Source organism: Staurois parvus, unplaced genomic scaffold (genome assembly GCF_062004578.1).
Source record: "Staurois parvus isolate SC_StPar_1 unplaced genomic scaffold, SC_StPar_1.0 ptg000361l, whole genome shotgun sequence".
Classification (NCBI taxonomy): Eukaryota; Metazoa; Chordata; class Amphibia; order Anura; family Ranidae; genus Staurois; species Staurois parvus.
Window position 1 is genome coordinate 991,434 of NW_028318157.1, and position 15,985 is coordinate 1,007,418.

Sequence of the window (15,985 nt, forward strand, 5' to 3'; positions counted from 1 at the left end):
GAAATGAATCAATTTTGACAGAATCTTTCTGCTCTTCCCTCCAGACATCTACTAATACTGAACAGATCTGCCCGTGTTCTGTAACCATGCTTTATTTAATCATGCTGGATGGGCTGTAACTAAGTAGCGGGATTAGGAACAGGATACTAGCTTGAGGAGTTGGGAGAAACATGTGAAACATGACATGTTGAGATCAGTAGAGAAATGTTGTATTGTGTCAACTGACATCTGACCTGGAACAAATAGGAGTGGAAGAAAACTCCTCTTCCTGCACATAAAGAATGCAGTATTAGCCAATGGTGCTGGGGAGCAGCCAAGGCTTGTGCAGAGCTGGGAGTGACACAGGGGAGGCAGGCGCACACACTGCACCGCACTCACAGTGAGTAGAGGCACAGGGTAATGTCTGCTTTTCAAGGGGAAATCTTCTGTCTGTTAGATTTGTAACCTCCTTTCTGTTTATGTTTCATAGACAATGCACAATCTACTGTGTAGCACTCATCCCCCAATGGCTGCTTGCATTCCTACTCACATGGCACTCTCTACTGTGGTTACAGAGTAATGCACAATATAATTGGTTACATCAATTATTCAGCGTGACGTTTGTTTTGTTCTGCAGGTAGGAAGGATTTTACTTCCACGGACTTGAATGCTCGGGCTCTGAGAACTTGCAAGTAATTAACATGGCTGAAGAGGGCATCCTGGTGGAGATCTTCACTTCTCCTTTAAATATATGTCTGCTGTTACTCTGCCTGTATCTGCTGTACAAGATACTGAGGGGGGATAAACCCAACCAATCAGAAGAGAGAGAAGAGCAGCTACCCAAGATGAAGAAGAGGGACTTTACGCTGCCTCAGCTTAAAGAATTTGACGGTGCGCAAAACCCCAGGATTCTGATGGCCATTAATGGCAAAGTGTTTGATGTCACAAGGGGGAAGAAGTTTTATGGACCAGGTGAGAGCATGTCTTATTTAACCCATGGAAGTTTTACAAGTATATTTGTTTATTACAGGTATTTATATAGCGCTGACAATTTACACAGCGCTTTACATATATATTGTACATTCACTCCAATCCCTAACCCTCAAGGCGCTTACAACCTAAGATCCCAGCTCACATTCATACATACACATACTAGGGCCAGTTTTGACAGGAGCCAATTAACCTACCAGCATGTCTTTGGATTTATTTTAAGTTTTTGCAACTTTTAAAACAATATGAATTAATTTGCTAAATTCAGCTCTCAGAAATGGCAAGATAGTTAAAGGCTTTCTCCATGAGAACTGTCCTTTTTTAAAGCGGTAGTAAAGTCCCCCCCTTTTTTTTTTAGACATACCTGTAAACCTATAACAAGGCTTACCTGTAGGTACAGTAATATCTCCTAAATTTGCACCATTTAGGGGATATTTTCTTTTCCTTTTTTTTTACATTCATACAGTCAAGACAAGTAGGCATAGGAGTAACAAAAATAGAGGGCATACAAATTTACAATACCAAAATGTCACTGGCATTGAAGGCAATCAAACAGATCAGTACAAAAGGCAGTAAACCACAATGCAATTAAACTCCAAGTAGAATAGTTAAGCATTCAAATGTTCAGGTAATCCCCAGGTATTGGGGCAGGAAACATAAAAGGTGGAGTCTATCAAGTAATCAGATATGGGAGCAAGCCTTTAGGGGAAAGGGCGGGGAGTGAGAGAAGGGGAAAAAGAAAAGGTGGGGGGAGAGAGACTGGGCAACCCCATAGTGAGCAGGACAGGGCAACCCCAGTATAGCACCAGTGTGTCATAGCACTAGGTTTGATATTGACTTTAGTTGCAGCCAATAACATACCAGTGCATGCGCACTGCGCTCTCAAAGGATGTCATGGCATCCACTGGGGGAGCTGTCCTGCAGCCGTGACTCCTGCGTGCATGTGCAGGACTGATGTCATTGCAGCTCAGCCATTTAAGCGGCCGAAGCCCACGAACCCAGAAGGAAGACTGGGCGCAGATAGAAGCCTGGCAGTGACAGGGAGCTGCTGGGGGTCTTCGTTTTAAGGTAAGACTTTCATAATGTGTTGGTATGCAATCCATATTCGCACATTATGCTTTTAACTTGCAGGGTGAAGATTTTCTCCCCCTTTTTTTTTTTTTTGCGCAGTTTACTACCATCTTAATAATGGAATCTGACTCCAGATTCACCTGCACTGCCACCTACTGATGAAGTGGGTCTCATCTCTACACATATGAGTGTTATAGGTACAGTATTTTATGTGAATAGGCAGATGTGAGGTTACCTACAGACACTTAAGACGTGGCCAGTTTTTCTCAATTCAGCAGCCAACTTATATTTGTAATGCTAAATAGCCTTATAAATGTGCATGTTGGGATTGATGATTATGTACATCTCTGGCACATACAGATCAGCCAGGATGCACTCATTAAGGCTGCATTCACACTTGAGTGTTTGGTAGCTCGAAGCTACAAAAACGCTCATACTTAAAAAAAAATCAGTTGTTCTCTATGGTGCCTGTTCGTGCAATCACATGTGAACGTGCACCATAGAGAACAATTGATTTTGTAAGTTTTGAGCTTTTTTTTGGAGCTTCAAGCTACAAGATGCTCAAGTGTGAATGCAGCCTCAGACAGGACATGTCTGGCATGTTCACAGACTGCTTACAGACAAACAAACCTATATACAGTAATCCAACTGTAAATCCATGGCTTGGGCAAAAAATCATCTGATGGCTTGGGCAAACAATTTTTTTTTTTTTTTTTTTTATGTCGGTTACCTTCTGTAGGGCTTCGGTATTCATACGGACACTTTTTGACATACAATATAAAATTGCAGCTGTATTCCTGCCCCTGGGATACACAGCTACTGTGAACAGCCGCTAATATGTGAATAAATCAGTGTAATGCAAAAAACCAGCGCTACGTGAAATCCATTTTTAAGACCTGCTAGCTATTCGAAAAGGTCTAATATCTCTTTAAAACTAAACCAAAGTAAAGAACTGCACTGTCCTTATCCACAGGCTATCCCCGCTTCAGTCTATCCTGAATTCTGCGGCCATCCACCTTACTAACCGCTCCGTATCCGCCACCCCCCTCTGCCAATCCCTCCACTGGCTTCCGATTGCCCATCGTATAAAATTCAAACTATTAACATTGACGTACAAAGCTGTTCAGAACACTGCCCCAAACTACATCACTGACCTGATATCCATCTACCACCCAAAACGCACTCTCCGCTCCTCACAAGACCTCCTACTCTCTAGTTCCCTGGTCTCCTCCTTCCATGCCCGTCTCCAGGACTTCTCCAGGGCTTCCCCCATCCTCTGGAACTCACTACCCCAATCCATCAAACTGTCACCTACCCTCCTCACCTATAGACGCACCCTGAAAACCTATCTCTTCAGAGAAGACTACCCTGTCCTCACCTAATTGCCCATCTCCTCCGCTCTTCCCACCACTCCATCCCCCACAGCTATTTCCTCCTGCACCACTCTCCCCTCCCTCTTGATTGTAAGCTCCAAGGAGCAGGGCCCTCGAACCCCTCATGCATTTATTTTTACTGCGCTGTCTCGGGTACTGTCTCCCATTATAATGTACAGTGCTGAGCAAACTGTTAGCACTATATAAATACTGTATTATAATAATAATGTATACACAAATACAAAAAAAATATAATAAATTGAAACAATGTGTGATTAAAAAAAAAAAAAGACAAATCTAAACAAAAATATTGTGTGCTCAACCTCATGTCCTTAGCAGATCTTCTCCTTCCGCCTAATGCCTATTACCAAAGAAATAATCCATATATTGTGCAGTCTTTAAAAAGTGATACTCAAATCATGCATCTGTGTGTTCCGTGCTCTGACTGTGAATCCTGCAGATCTACTACTTCCTCTTTACTTCTACTTCAGTGCTTCTCCGCTCACCAGAGGGTTTTGACTCTATAACTGTACAGCTATATGAGTACACGTGTATAAGGACAGCAATTTTATTTATTTGGTTTAAATTGGAATAAACTCACATACACCACAAAAAAATAAAAAAAAGAAAAACCCTGGATGCATGCACACAGCTTACCTCTAGGGGCATGCAGCTTTATGCGTGTCTGGGTTCATGCAAGTAGTAGTGCAAATCTGCCTACAGCCATTTATTTCTATGCTCAGCTGTACACAGCACCAGTATATCCTGGGTGTAGAAGTAAGCTTGTAATTTATATTGTATACACAATGTGGGTTATTTACCAAAACTGGAGAGTGCAAAATCTGGTGCAACTGTGCACAGAAACCAATCAGCTTCCAGGTTGTATTGCAAAGCTTAAAGTGGAGTTCCACTCACCCTGTCAAAAAATAAAAGTCCGCAGCTACAAAAACTGTAGCTGCTGACTTTTAAAAAAAAAAAAACAAAAACAGCCACTTACCTGTCCCTCGGTCATGCGGTGTGTCTCCCGCAGCCCGTCCTGTATTCCAGGAGGCCGGCATCCTCAGTGTGGGCACCCGGCTGTGATAGCTTGCGGCTTCACAGCTGGGTGCCCACTGCACATGCGCGTGAAGCGTTGCACTTCATGAATGGTCCTGTAGTCTTCTGGGACCTGCCATGTGTCCCAAAGACTACAGGGTGGCAGGGAGGACACCTTCCTCTTCCGATCGCCTAGGCAATCGGACTGGAAGTGGGAACGGGTACCTGTCAAATTCGGGTACAGCCCCCCCCTTTGGGTGTAGTTCCGCTTTATTTGAAAAAGAAGCTGATTGGTTACCATGCACAGCTGCACCAGATTGTGAGTGCTCCAGCTTTAGTAAATCTCCCCAGTGTGCCTATATGCATGAACCCTTACTGTGTAAGGAATTGTAAACAGCCACATGACCAGGGTCACGGTATTGCTTCCAATGGGTTATGACATAACTGATACTTTCTTGCTACTATATAGAGCAGAGGTCCTCAAACGGTTTAAACAAGGGGCCAGTTCACTGACCTTCACACTGTTGGGGGGGCCGGTCTATAGTTTGAAAAAAAAATATGAACAAATTCCTAATCACACCGCACATATCATTTGTAGAGCAAAAAAAAAACCTGGAAAAAACAATACTATGTTTAAAATGCACTGTACACTGTAACGCACTGGTGCGCTCTCCTCATCCTCTCCTGTTGCTCCTCTGGTTGCAGAGTAATCAGCCTGAAGTCACGGGCTGATTCTTCACCAAGCTGCTGCTCGCTGGGTTCTCACGGCCGAGGACCCAGCAAGCAGCCTAGCTATGTGCCGGCACCGTGTGGTGTTTTTTTTTGTTTTTGGCTGTCCCTGCGGGCCAGGTAAATAGCTTCGGCGGGCTGGATGCGGCCAGCGGGCCATAGTTTGAGGACCTCTGATATAGAGGGACAGATTCAGATTTCATTTTTGAGGAAAAGCTTTTCAAAAACAGGAACACCAGAATCATGGAGCGCGACAAGGTCAATGTATTCAGCATTAACAATTTATTGGTTGTGAAATTTTACACTTGCTTGGCTTGCCAGTACTTAAAGGGAAAGTGACTTTAAAGGGGAATTAGAGACTGTTAAATCATTTTAGTTGTACATGTGAAAGAGAATTGTATGGAACCAATGACACTAATGTGTGTGTATTAAGGAAAAAAATGCTCAATTGTATAGTTTCACCCTTTTTTGTTGTGCTATTTCACTGCTAAATAAAAAAAAAAAAGAGACTTTTCAGTCATGTCTGTTAACCACAGACTATGTGATCTAAGCTGCTTTTTATTTATGGGAAAAGAGGTACTTTTTGCCTAAAATCGGGTGATTTAATCATGTTAAGCAATGTACTGATATGTGAAGTATGAATTTTAATGATAGCTTCAGTTCAATACAAAATGAGCCTTAGCTCTGGTTCACACTGATGCGAATTGTCATGCGATTTGACCCTTCAAATCGCATGCAATGAACGGCAATGGAACCATTCTATTTGGTGCGACTCCGACTTAGTCAGAGTTCCACCGACTAGAAAGGTCGTTCATGCACTACCTTTACCGATTTGGAGTGCATGAAGTCGACACAGATGTCTAGCAAGTTGCACCCCAGGTCACACTGCCATCCAACTTTGAAATCATGCGACTGCAAGTGAAGTCACGATTTCAAAGTCTGATCCAGTGTGAAACAGGGCTTGGGTAGTAACATGATACATCGTGTGGTGGTGTGCAGTAGTCATTAGCAACCAATCAGACATCAGTACAAAACTGCTAAAAAAAATAAACAAAAAATAGCAATTTGTGTGTACTTAACATATTTAGCAATTCATATTTGGATGTGATGGTATTGATATTTATGTTTTACTGCATGTCATTTGCATAACTCATTGTTTGTAACCAAGTGACTTTTATAGTTGGACTTTAGGACCTCTATTCTTGGCTTAAAGTGAATGTAAATCTGCACATATACCTCGTGAAGTGACTGACCTCAAGTGATACACAGAGATTTAAACAAATCTTCCTACTTAAGTTGTATCTCCATTTATCTGCAGTCTTCTCTTCTCTACATCAGTTCAAAGTGCTGAATTTATAAAGCTTGTCTGAGAGTTCTGAAAAACAGCAGAGGAACAAAGCAGCAGACAGATGTGACACTTAGTGCTCTTAACTGATACAAATACACACCATAGAGAGATCTGCTTTTTTCATATTTCATGTCTGAGGTTTACTTCCACTTTAAAGCTGAAATCCAAGCAGATATAAAAGACACACATTACAGCAGCTCTCTAATAATCAATTCATTATGAAAGGTAGTTTTTAAATGGGAGCAGGGTAGGTACCTGGATGTGACCTGGTATTAGCCTCTTGCCATCTATTATACAGCAGGGCTGGAATCTGAGAGTAAAATATAGTACAAGGAGCCAACCCATTCAAGTGTTGACAAGAAGCATGCTGATAGGAAGAGAAAGCAGAGTGACACGATGACCCCATCCGTGTGCTACTTCTTATTTCACTGTCCAGTCACAGGTTGGGACAAATCCAGAATGACCTAGGCTCACAGGAAGTGAGGTAAATAATGGTGGCCATCAGATTGAGGACATTTAGTGGCAAAAAAGTACTGTGGGGGAAATCTCTGTATTCATGCTGAATATTACAACAAAAGCTTGTTTTGTTGTTTTATATTTAAATGACAAATTCATTTTTATCTAATTTTTGACTGGAGTTATACTTTAACCCTCAGCTCCAGAATATTAGCTAGCCCATCTCTAACTAAGGCCTTATGTACACTGCTGCTACTAAACGTGAGTTTTTGGTTTTTTTTGCCAAAGCCCCTGAACTCGACTCACTAAAAGCCTCTATGTCCATGTACACATAGGCTTTAACCAGAGTTTAGGAGAAGCAGAGTTTAGGGGCAGTTAAATATTCCTCTTCTGAACGCAGAATAATCACATTCAGGAGAGGAACGTTTTGGCCAAGAAATGCTAAACGCGGCAAAAACATGTCTAAACACTAGCCGTGTTTAGCGCTTGGGCTTTTATCCATTTCATTGGAAAATACTCTGGCCAATCAAATTAATAAGTGTCCAAGCGCTAAACGTGTTACCGTGTTTACATGCGTTTTTGCTGTGTTTAGCGGTTTTCTGCTGCCAGGAGAGTCTAACGACTATGTGAGTTCATGTGTACATGAGGCCTTTCTGCCTACATGAAAAAAAATCAAAATGTACATTTTACTTACCTGAAGTTACACCCCCCCAGCCTGATCCTTCTCTCTTCTGTTTACTTCTGGGGGTCTACATCGTTGCCTGCATGATGTGGACACCTTCTATTGGGGGGAGGTGACACTTGGTACTTAAAACAACTAAGGGCTTGTTTTACACTTGCTTCAAAATGTGGCATTGGACAAGGTTTTGTTTTTTGTTTTTTTAATTTTTGCTTTAAAGCGCTCTGAATGCCAACCAGAATACCAGCTTACAGTCCTGTTCACATGTTGCGTTTTTGCTTTTACTTGGCTGTGCTTAAAAAATTATACCCCGTGTCGCTTTCTTTGTGCCTCATAGAAGTCTATGACAGCACTCGCTAACAGTACCTGTAGCTTTTGAGGGGCTTTCATTTAGAGTTAACTTTGTTTTGGAGATATTGCAGGTATAATATATCCTACGATGCATTGAGAAGCCAACATACAAACTGGAAAGACATCACCAGCAGTCTCTTCTGGTTCAGGTGTATATGTTCTGGAAGTGTCTGGTGCAGACGTAACATCTGATATGCAGCAGGAAGGTGAGTGGGGTCCAGACAAGAGTGGAGCAGCTAGCAGACTGCACATGTGGTGTGCAATATGGGAACGCTATAGCAGAAGGTGAGCAGGGTCCAGAGACAGAGAACTGAGTGGCAGAGGATCAGAAGAGCTGGTAGACTGGAGCAGGAGAAACTAACAAAGGCACACGTATTACATAGTGTGGGAGCAATAAAGCGAGAGGTGAGTGGGGACCACAGAGGGAAGAGGATTAGAAGAGCTGGAGGTTACTACTGAGCGGGGGATCAGCAAAGCTGGAGGTTACTACTGAGCGGGGGATCAGCAAAGCTGGGGTTTACTACTGAGAGGGGGATCAGCAAAGCTGGGGTTTACTACTGAGAGGGGGATCAGCAAAGCTGGGGTTTACTACTGAGAGGGGGATCAGCAAAGCTGGGGTTTACTACTGAGAGGGGGATCAGCAAAGCTGGGGTTTACTACGGAGAGGGGGATCAGCAAAGCTGGGGTTTACTACGGAGAGGGGGATCAGCAAAGCTGGGGTTTACTACTGAGAGGGGGATCAGCAAAGCTGGGGTTTACTACTGAGAGGGGGATCAGCAAAGCTGGGGTTTACTACTGAGAGGGGGATCAGCAAAGCTGGGGTTTACTACTGAGAGGGGGATCAGCAAAGCTGGGGTTTACTACTGAGAGGGGGATCAGCAAAGCTGGGGTTTACTACTGAGAGGGGGATCAGCAAAGCTGGGGTTTACTACTGAGGGGGGGGATCAGCAAAGCTGGGGTTTACTACTGAGAGGGGGGATCAGCAAAGCTGGGGTTTACTACTGAGAGGGGGGATCAGCAAAGCTGGGGTTTACTACTGAGAGGGGGGATCAGCAAAGCTGGGGTTTACTACTGAGAGGGGGGATCAGCAAAGCTGGGGTTTACTACTGAGAGGGGGGATCAGCAAAGCTGGGGTTTACTACTGAGAGGGGGGATCAGCAAAGCTGGGGTTTACTACTGAGAGGGGGGATCAGCAAAGCTGGGGTTTACTACTGAGAGGGGGGATCAGCAAAGCTGGGGTTTACTACTGAGAGGGGGGATCAGCAAAGCTGGGGTTTACTACCGAGAGGGGGATCAGCAAAGCTGGGGTTTACTACCGAGAGGGGGATCAGCAAAGCTGGGGTTTACTACCGAGAGGGGGATCAGCAAAGCTGGGGTTTACTACCGAGAGGGGGATCAGCAAAGCTGGGGTTTACTACCGAGAGGGGGATCAGCAAAGCTGGGGTTTACTACCGAGAGGGGGATCAGCAAAGCTGGGGTTTACTACCGAGAGGGGGATCAGCAAAGCTGGGGTTTACTACCGAGAGGGGGATCAGCAAAGCTGGGGTTTACTACCGAGAGGGGGATCAGCAAAGCTGGGGTTTACTACCGAGAGGGGGATCAGCAAAGCTGGGGTTTACTACCGAGAGGGGGATCAGCAAAGCTGGGGTTTACTACCGAGAGGGGGATCAGCAAAGCTGGGGTTTACTACCGAGAGGGGGATCAGCAGAGCTGGGGGTACTACCGAGCAGGGGATCTGCTGAATAAGGGTACTAATAAGCTGGGGATCTGCTGAACAGGGGTACTAATGAGCTGGGGATCTGCTGAGTTGGGGTACTACTGATCCAGGTTTCCACTGGGTCTTTTTAAAACAGAAAATCAACAGACACACAGGGCATTTGCCAAGCTTCAAAAAAACATCACCAAAGCATCAGAGAAGCATCAAAAACACACAAAAAAAGCATGTTGAAGCAGTAGGCACTTTATTGTGTCTTACACTCCGGTCACATCAAGCCTGACTTTAAAATTGTGCGACTTACAGTGAAATCGCACAATTTCAAAGTCGGGGGACATGCCGATTTCAGGTGCGATTTGCAAGACATCTTACACAGATGTTTATGCAAATCGCACCAAATGTAGTGCATGTAATACTTTAGAAATCGGTGCAACTCTGACCAAGTCGGAACCGCACCGATATGACCGCTGTAATTGTGGACAGTAGGGTGCGACTTTGCATGTAATTTGCAAGTTGCCTATCATGCAAATCGCATGCCAAGTCACACCCGATGTGACCGGGGACTATAAGTCGAAGCAAGAGTAAATGTACCCTAAAACAAATTACTGAAACAGAAAGCTATGCACCTGATTAAAGACATATCCTTAAAAATGTGTTTTCTTTTTAGGTAGGCAAATTAGTTATCCTGCTACAGTTATCCTGGGCATCTAGGCAGCGATAACCCCTGGTCACTGAAGGGTGAAGCAGCAATTGCAGACAGCGGTATTGTTGCTCGCTGTACACCTGCTAAAGCCGACACATGCACATACATTGCTTTATTTCTTGAGATCATTACAGACAGTAAACATTCTTTTGCAGTAACCTTAGTTTAGAAATGCTTCAACCTCGTGTCAGATTTCATAGGTTTGTTGGCATAACTGGTTCATCCAGTTTAGATGTTGTTAGGAAATCAATATAATGTTTTGCATTGTATTAAATCATAAAAGTTATGTGTTTAGGCAGGAAGCCTTGTGTGCTTACTGTGTATGCGTAATATATAGGATGAATGTGTGCAAATTGTGTCCTTGTACTGTATTCTTTAGAAACATAGAAAAGTAACAGCAGAAAATTTGGTGTGTGTGTGTGTGTGTGTTTGTTTAGAATAAATACATGTTTTTATATGTTTGTCTCAAGCATGTTTGAATCCCTTTACTGTTCACTGACTCACTAACTCTGCTGGAAGTCTGTTCCAAGCATCAACTACCATTTCAGCAAAAGAATACTTTCTAAGGTTAGTTTTGAACTTCCATCTTTCTAGTTTGAGGTCATGTCCCCATGTTCTTGATCTTGGCTTCATGTTAAAAATACTTCCCCCTTTAAACCTTATTCACCCCCTGGATGTATTTTAAAGGTTTCCATCAAGTCTTCCCTTTTCCCTTCTTTCCTTTCCAAAGTGTACATTTTAAGTTCCCAAGTCTTTCCTTATGTGTTTATCCCTCAGGCCTGTCACCATTTTTGTTACCCATCTCTGGACTCGTTCTTTTACTTTATACTTTTCTATATGTGGAAAGTAGTTATATTGGGTCACACTGTATGGAATTGTAGACTTTTGGCATTTCTAAGGATGTTGCTGGAGGCCTCAGAAAATGACTATTGGTGTCAGGGTTTAACAGATCCAGCCATGTAACCTGCATACCAAACTCTTTGTTGACAGTGGAATTTCAAACCTTTGTCCTCCTTGGTAATTTACATTTGCCTGCAGGCTCCTAAACACAACTCCTAGACTCTTGTATAATATATTGATTTATTTATTTTTTTTAACCATTAACGTTTCAGACTAGAATGACACTGCAGTCCCATCATTATTAAATTACAAAAATCTTTATTGCATATTATATAGTTATTTAACATCTGGACTCTAGCTAATTTACCAGGTCAAAGTTGGGTTCAGTAAGAAATATTACGAACATTTATGTATACATTGATGTATTCTCAAAGTATTTTTATTTTATCTTATTAACCACTTGCTAATTCTGACACTTCTCTCCTACATTTAAAACCAGCATTTTTTTTTGCTAGAAAACTACTAGAACCCCAAAAGATTATATATTTTTAAGCAGAGGCCCTAGAGAATAAAAGTGGTGGTTGTTGCATTTTTTTTTTTTGTTCACACTGTATTTGTGCACACTCATGGAAAGGCAACAAACTGAGGTACTTCAAAATCTCCATGAGCGACATGTTAAAAGCTTTTACTGATTACCAGTTTATAGTTACGCAGGATGTCTGGTGGTAGAATTATTGCTGTCACTATAATGTTCACGGTGATACCTTACATGTGTGGCGCGAATACCATTTTATGCATATGCAATCTACTTCCGCGATCGCCTTTGTACACGAGCACAGGGGAAGCAGCACTTGAATTTTTTTATTTCAAATTATTTTTACACTGTTTTAATAAAAAAAAAAAATGTATTGCTTTTACAGGGGATGAACAGCATCCCTTGTGATAGCATGGGCCTTTACAGGTCCTTTTATGGAGAAATCTGGGGTCTATTAGTCCGCAGATCTCTCCTGGCCTCCAAAGCAGCCAATGAGACACAGCTCAGTGTGATCGGCTGCTTCACTGGCTAGTGAGCGACCAGTTAACACAAGGCCAAAACCAGAAGTGGCAAAAATACCTGGTTTCTTAGACCATAGAGGTGACTGAGGATGTTCCCGTCCTCAATCATCTCTATGGTCAGCCACTATTTAGCTGCTCAGATTGCTTTTACAGTGTTCAGTAATACCGGCTGTAAACACTGATATCAGGTTCATGGCTGCAGCCATGACCCTGGTATCTCTGCTTCCGCTAGAGGATGTAATGGTACATCCTATAGTGTTGAAACATTCAATAATAATATTAATAATAATGAAACTATTGCATGTTCAGTTGCAGCATGTGTAGTTTGAATTTCAAATGCAGTTATTTGGTCAGCCTGATCACCTCAAAAGTAAAGAATTCTAAAGTCCACTTGTGTGTATCAAGCACAGTTACCTGTCTGTTACTATGATAAGAACCGAAGTTTCATAACACTTGGTTGAACATTAAAATGTTTTTCGAAATGTTGAATGACTTGCACAGTCTAGATTTTTGCACTTTGAAGTTTGACTGATTATTCTCAGAAAGGAGCGACTATGTGAAAGTTCATATCTGATTAATGTAGGTGTTTTAGTAAAGCATATGTATGTGTATAAAAAAAAGAGACTTGGGCCTCAGAGCCTTAAGCGGAGGACAAGAAAAAAAAATGTGTGTATATGTGTGTGTATGTATATGTATGTGTATGTATGTATGTATGTATGTGTGTGTATGTATGTGTATATATATATATATATATATATATATATGTGTGTGTGTGTGTGTCCACCCTTTGTAGCTATGACAACTTCAACTCTTCTGGGAAGGCTGTCCACAAGGTTTAGGAGTGTGTCTATGGGAATGTTTTGACCATTCGTTCAGAAGCGCATTTGTGAAGTCAGGCACTGATGTGGAATGAGAATGCCTGGCTTGCAGTCTCTGCTCTAATTCATCCCAAAGGTGTTCTATCGGGTTGAGGTCAGGACTCTGTTCCCGGACAGTCAAGTTCCTCCACCCCAAACTCGTTCATCCATGTGTTTATGGACCTTGTTTTGAGCACTGGTGTGCAGTCATGTTGGAATAGAAAGGGGCCATCCCCAAACTGTTCCCACAAAGTTGGGAGCATGAAAATGTCCAAAATGTCTTGGTATTTTAATGTCTTAAGAGTTCCCTTACTGGAACTAAGGGGCCAATTCCAACCCCTGAAAAACAACCCCACACCTTAATCTCCCCTCCACCAAACTTTACACTTGGCACAATGCAGTCAGGCAGCCGCCAAACCCAGACTCGTCCATCTGATTACCAGACAGAGAAGCCTGATGCATCACTGCAGAGAATATGTCTCCACCGCTTTAGAGTCCAGTGGCGGCGTGCTTTAGACCACTGCATCCGACGCTTTGTATTGCACTTGGTGATGTAAGACTTGGATGCCGCTGCTCGACCATGGAAATCCATTCCATGAAGCTCTCTACACACTGTTGTTGTGCTAATCTGAAGGCCACACGAAGTTTGGAGGTCATTTAGCTATTGACTCTGCAGACAGTTGTCGACTTCTGCACGCTATGCGCTTACCCTGCTCTGTCATTTTACGTGGCCTACCACTTGGTGGCTGAGTTGCTGTTGTTCCCAGTTGCTTTCACTTTGTTATAATATCACTAACAGTTGACCATGGAATATTTAGTGTCATGGAAATGTCACGGATGGACTTATTGCACAGGTGACAACCTATCGTGGTACCACGCTTGAATTCATTGAGCTCCTGAGAGCGACCCATTCTTTCACAAATGTTTGTAGAAGCAGTCTGCATGCCTAGGTGCTTGATTCTATACACCTGTGGTCATGGAGGTCATTGGAACACCTGAATCCAATGATTTGGAGGGGTGTCCCAATACTTTTGGCAATATACTATTAGGCCAGTATGGGAAAAAATGCTGTAAATTAAGAATGTTTTCAGAAATAGAAGTGTTTATTTTTATCAACTGACAAAATTGAAAGTAAATGAACAGTAGAGCAATCCAAATCATATCAATATTTATTGTGACCACCTTTTTGTTTTCAAAAGAGTATCAATTCTTCTAGGTACAATTGCACACAGTTTTTGAAGGAACTTGGCTAGTAGATTGTTCCAAACATCTTGAAGAACTAACCACAGATCTTCTGTGGATGTAGGCTGCATCAGATCCTTCATATAATCCCAGACAGACTCGCTGTTCAGATCAGGGCTCTGTAGGGGCCAAACCATCACTTGCAGGACTCTTTACACTGAAGATAGTTCTTAATGCTGTTGGCTTTGTGTTTGGGGTCGTTCTGCTGTAGAATAAATTTGGGACCAATGATATGCCCCCCTGATGGTATGAGTTGATGGATAAGTATCTGCCTGTATTTTTCAGCATTGAGGACACCATTGATCCTGACAAAATCTCCGACTCCATTTGCAGAACTGCAGCCCTGAACTTGCAAGGAACCTCCACCATGCTTCATTGTTGTCTGCAGACACTCATTATTGAACTGCTCTCCTGCCCTTTCCAAACAAACTGTCTCCTGCTACAGCCATATATTTAAAATTTTGACTCCTTAGACCAGAGTACCTGCTATTTTACTACACCTCAGTTCGTATGTTTTCACGCATAGGTGAGTTGCTTAGCCGAGTTTCAACATCAGAACTATGGCCTTTTAGGCACATTTCTTCCACTTCTGGCCAGACTTCTTTGGACAGTAGATGGGTTTACCTGGGTCATAATGGTTTTCACCAGTTTTGTGCTGATGGCATTGCTTGACCTCTTCCAATGACAAAGGGAAGTAAGCATGATGTGTCTTTCATCTTATGCATTTGGTTTCCTTGGCTGACTACGTCTACGGTCCTCAAGGTTGCCCATTTCTTTGTGCCTCTTCAAAAGAGCTTTGAACACAGAATCTTAAATCCACAGTTTGCTTTGAAATCTTTGTCAGGGACCTTGCTGATGTAGTATAACTACTTTGTGTCTTGTTGCTGTGCTCAGTCTTTCCATGGTGTATGACCTATGTATGACATGAAACTATCTTCCACAACCTCACCTTAGAATCTTCTGACCTTACTCAAGATGGCCACTGCCAGAAATGCCAGGAGGTGTTTTTCAAAATGATTTCTCAGCAAAATAAAGCATGAAGACATGGATAGATGGAGGAGTTTTGTTTTGAATATTAAAAACTAATTATATAGCATTTTTGGTTTGTGGTACTCGGATGCAGTGCAGTTCAACTTTAAAGTTTTTTTTTTTTTTTTTTTGATGATCTTACAATAATTTTAGTGATTAGACAATTACGGCTAATAAAGCGGAGTTCCACCCAAAAGTGAAAGCTCCGCTTATCTGCCTCCTCCCCACCTCCGCTGCCACATTTGACACCGTTTGGGGGGAGCAGGTACCTGTTTTTGACAGGTACCTGCTCCCACTTCTAGCTCAGTTCTCTGTGGCCTAGGTCCCAGAGGACTGCGGCCCATTCACAAAGCGCAGCACACTTTGCGCAGCAGGAAACCAGCTGTGAAGCCACAAGGCTTCACTGCCGATTTCCCTTAGTCAGGATGGCGGCGTCAGCACCCAAAAGCCGATTAAAGAATCGGCTTGGTGTGAGGACACCGCTGGATCCCTGGACAGGCAAGTGCCCTAATATTGAAAGTAAGCAGCTACAG

At 42.7% G+C, this 15,985-nt stretch overlaps 1 protein-coding gene across 2 annotated transcripts in view; it reads left to right on the plus strand.

The window, feature by feature from the left end:
• Nucleotides 1-236: 236 nt before the first annotated feature.
• Nucleotides 237-15,985, plus strand: part of PGRMC1 (progesterone receptor membrane component 1) — a 52,155-nt gene continuing 36,406 nt past the window's right edge. The window contains exons 1-2 of one of the 2 annotated variants that reach the window (XM_089684913.1): nucleotides 237-379; nucleotides 617-951. In XM_089684913.1, coding sequence (XP_089541039.1) covers nucleotides 681-951 — 271 coding nt within the window. In that variant the 5' untranslated portion in view covers nucleotides 237-379; nucleotides 617-680. Of the gene's footprint in view, nucleotides 397-616; nucleotides 952-15,985 lie in introns of both variants that reach the window. The other variant, XM_089684914.1, reaches the window with a different exon arrangement.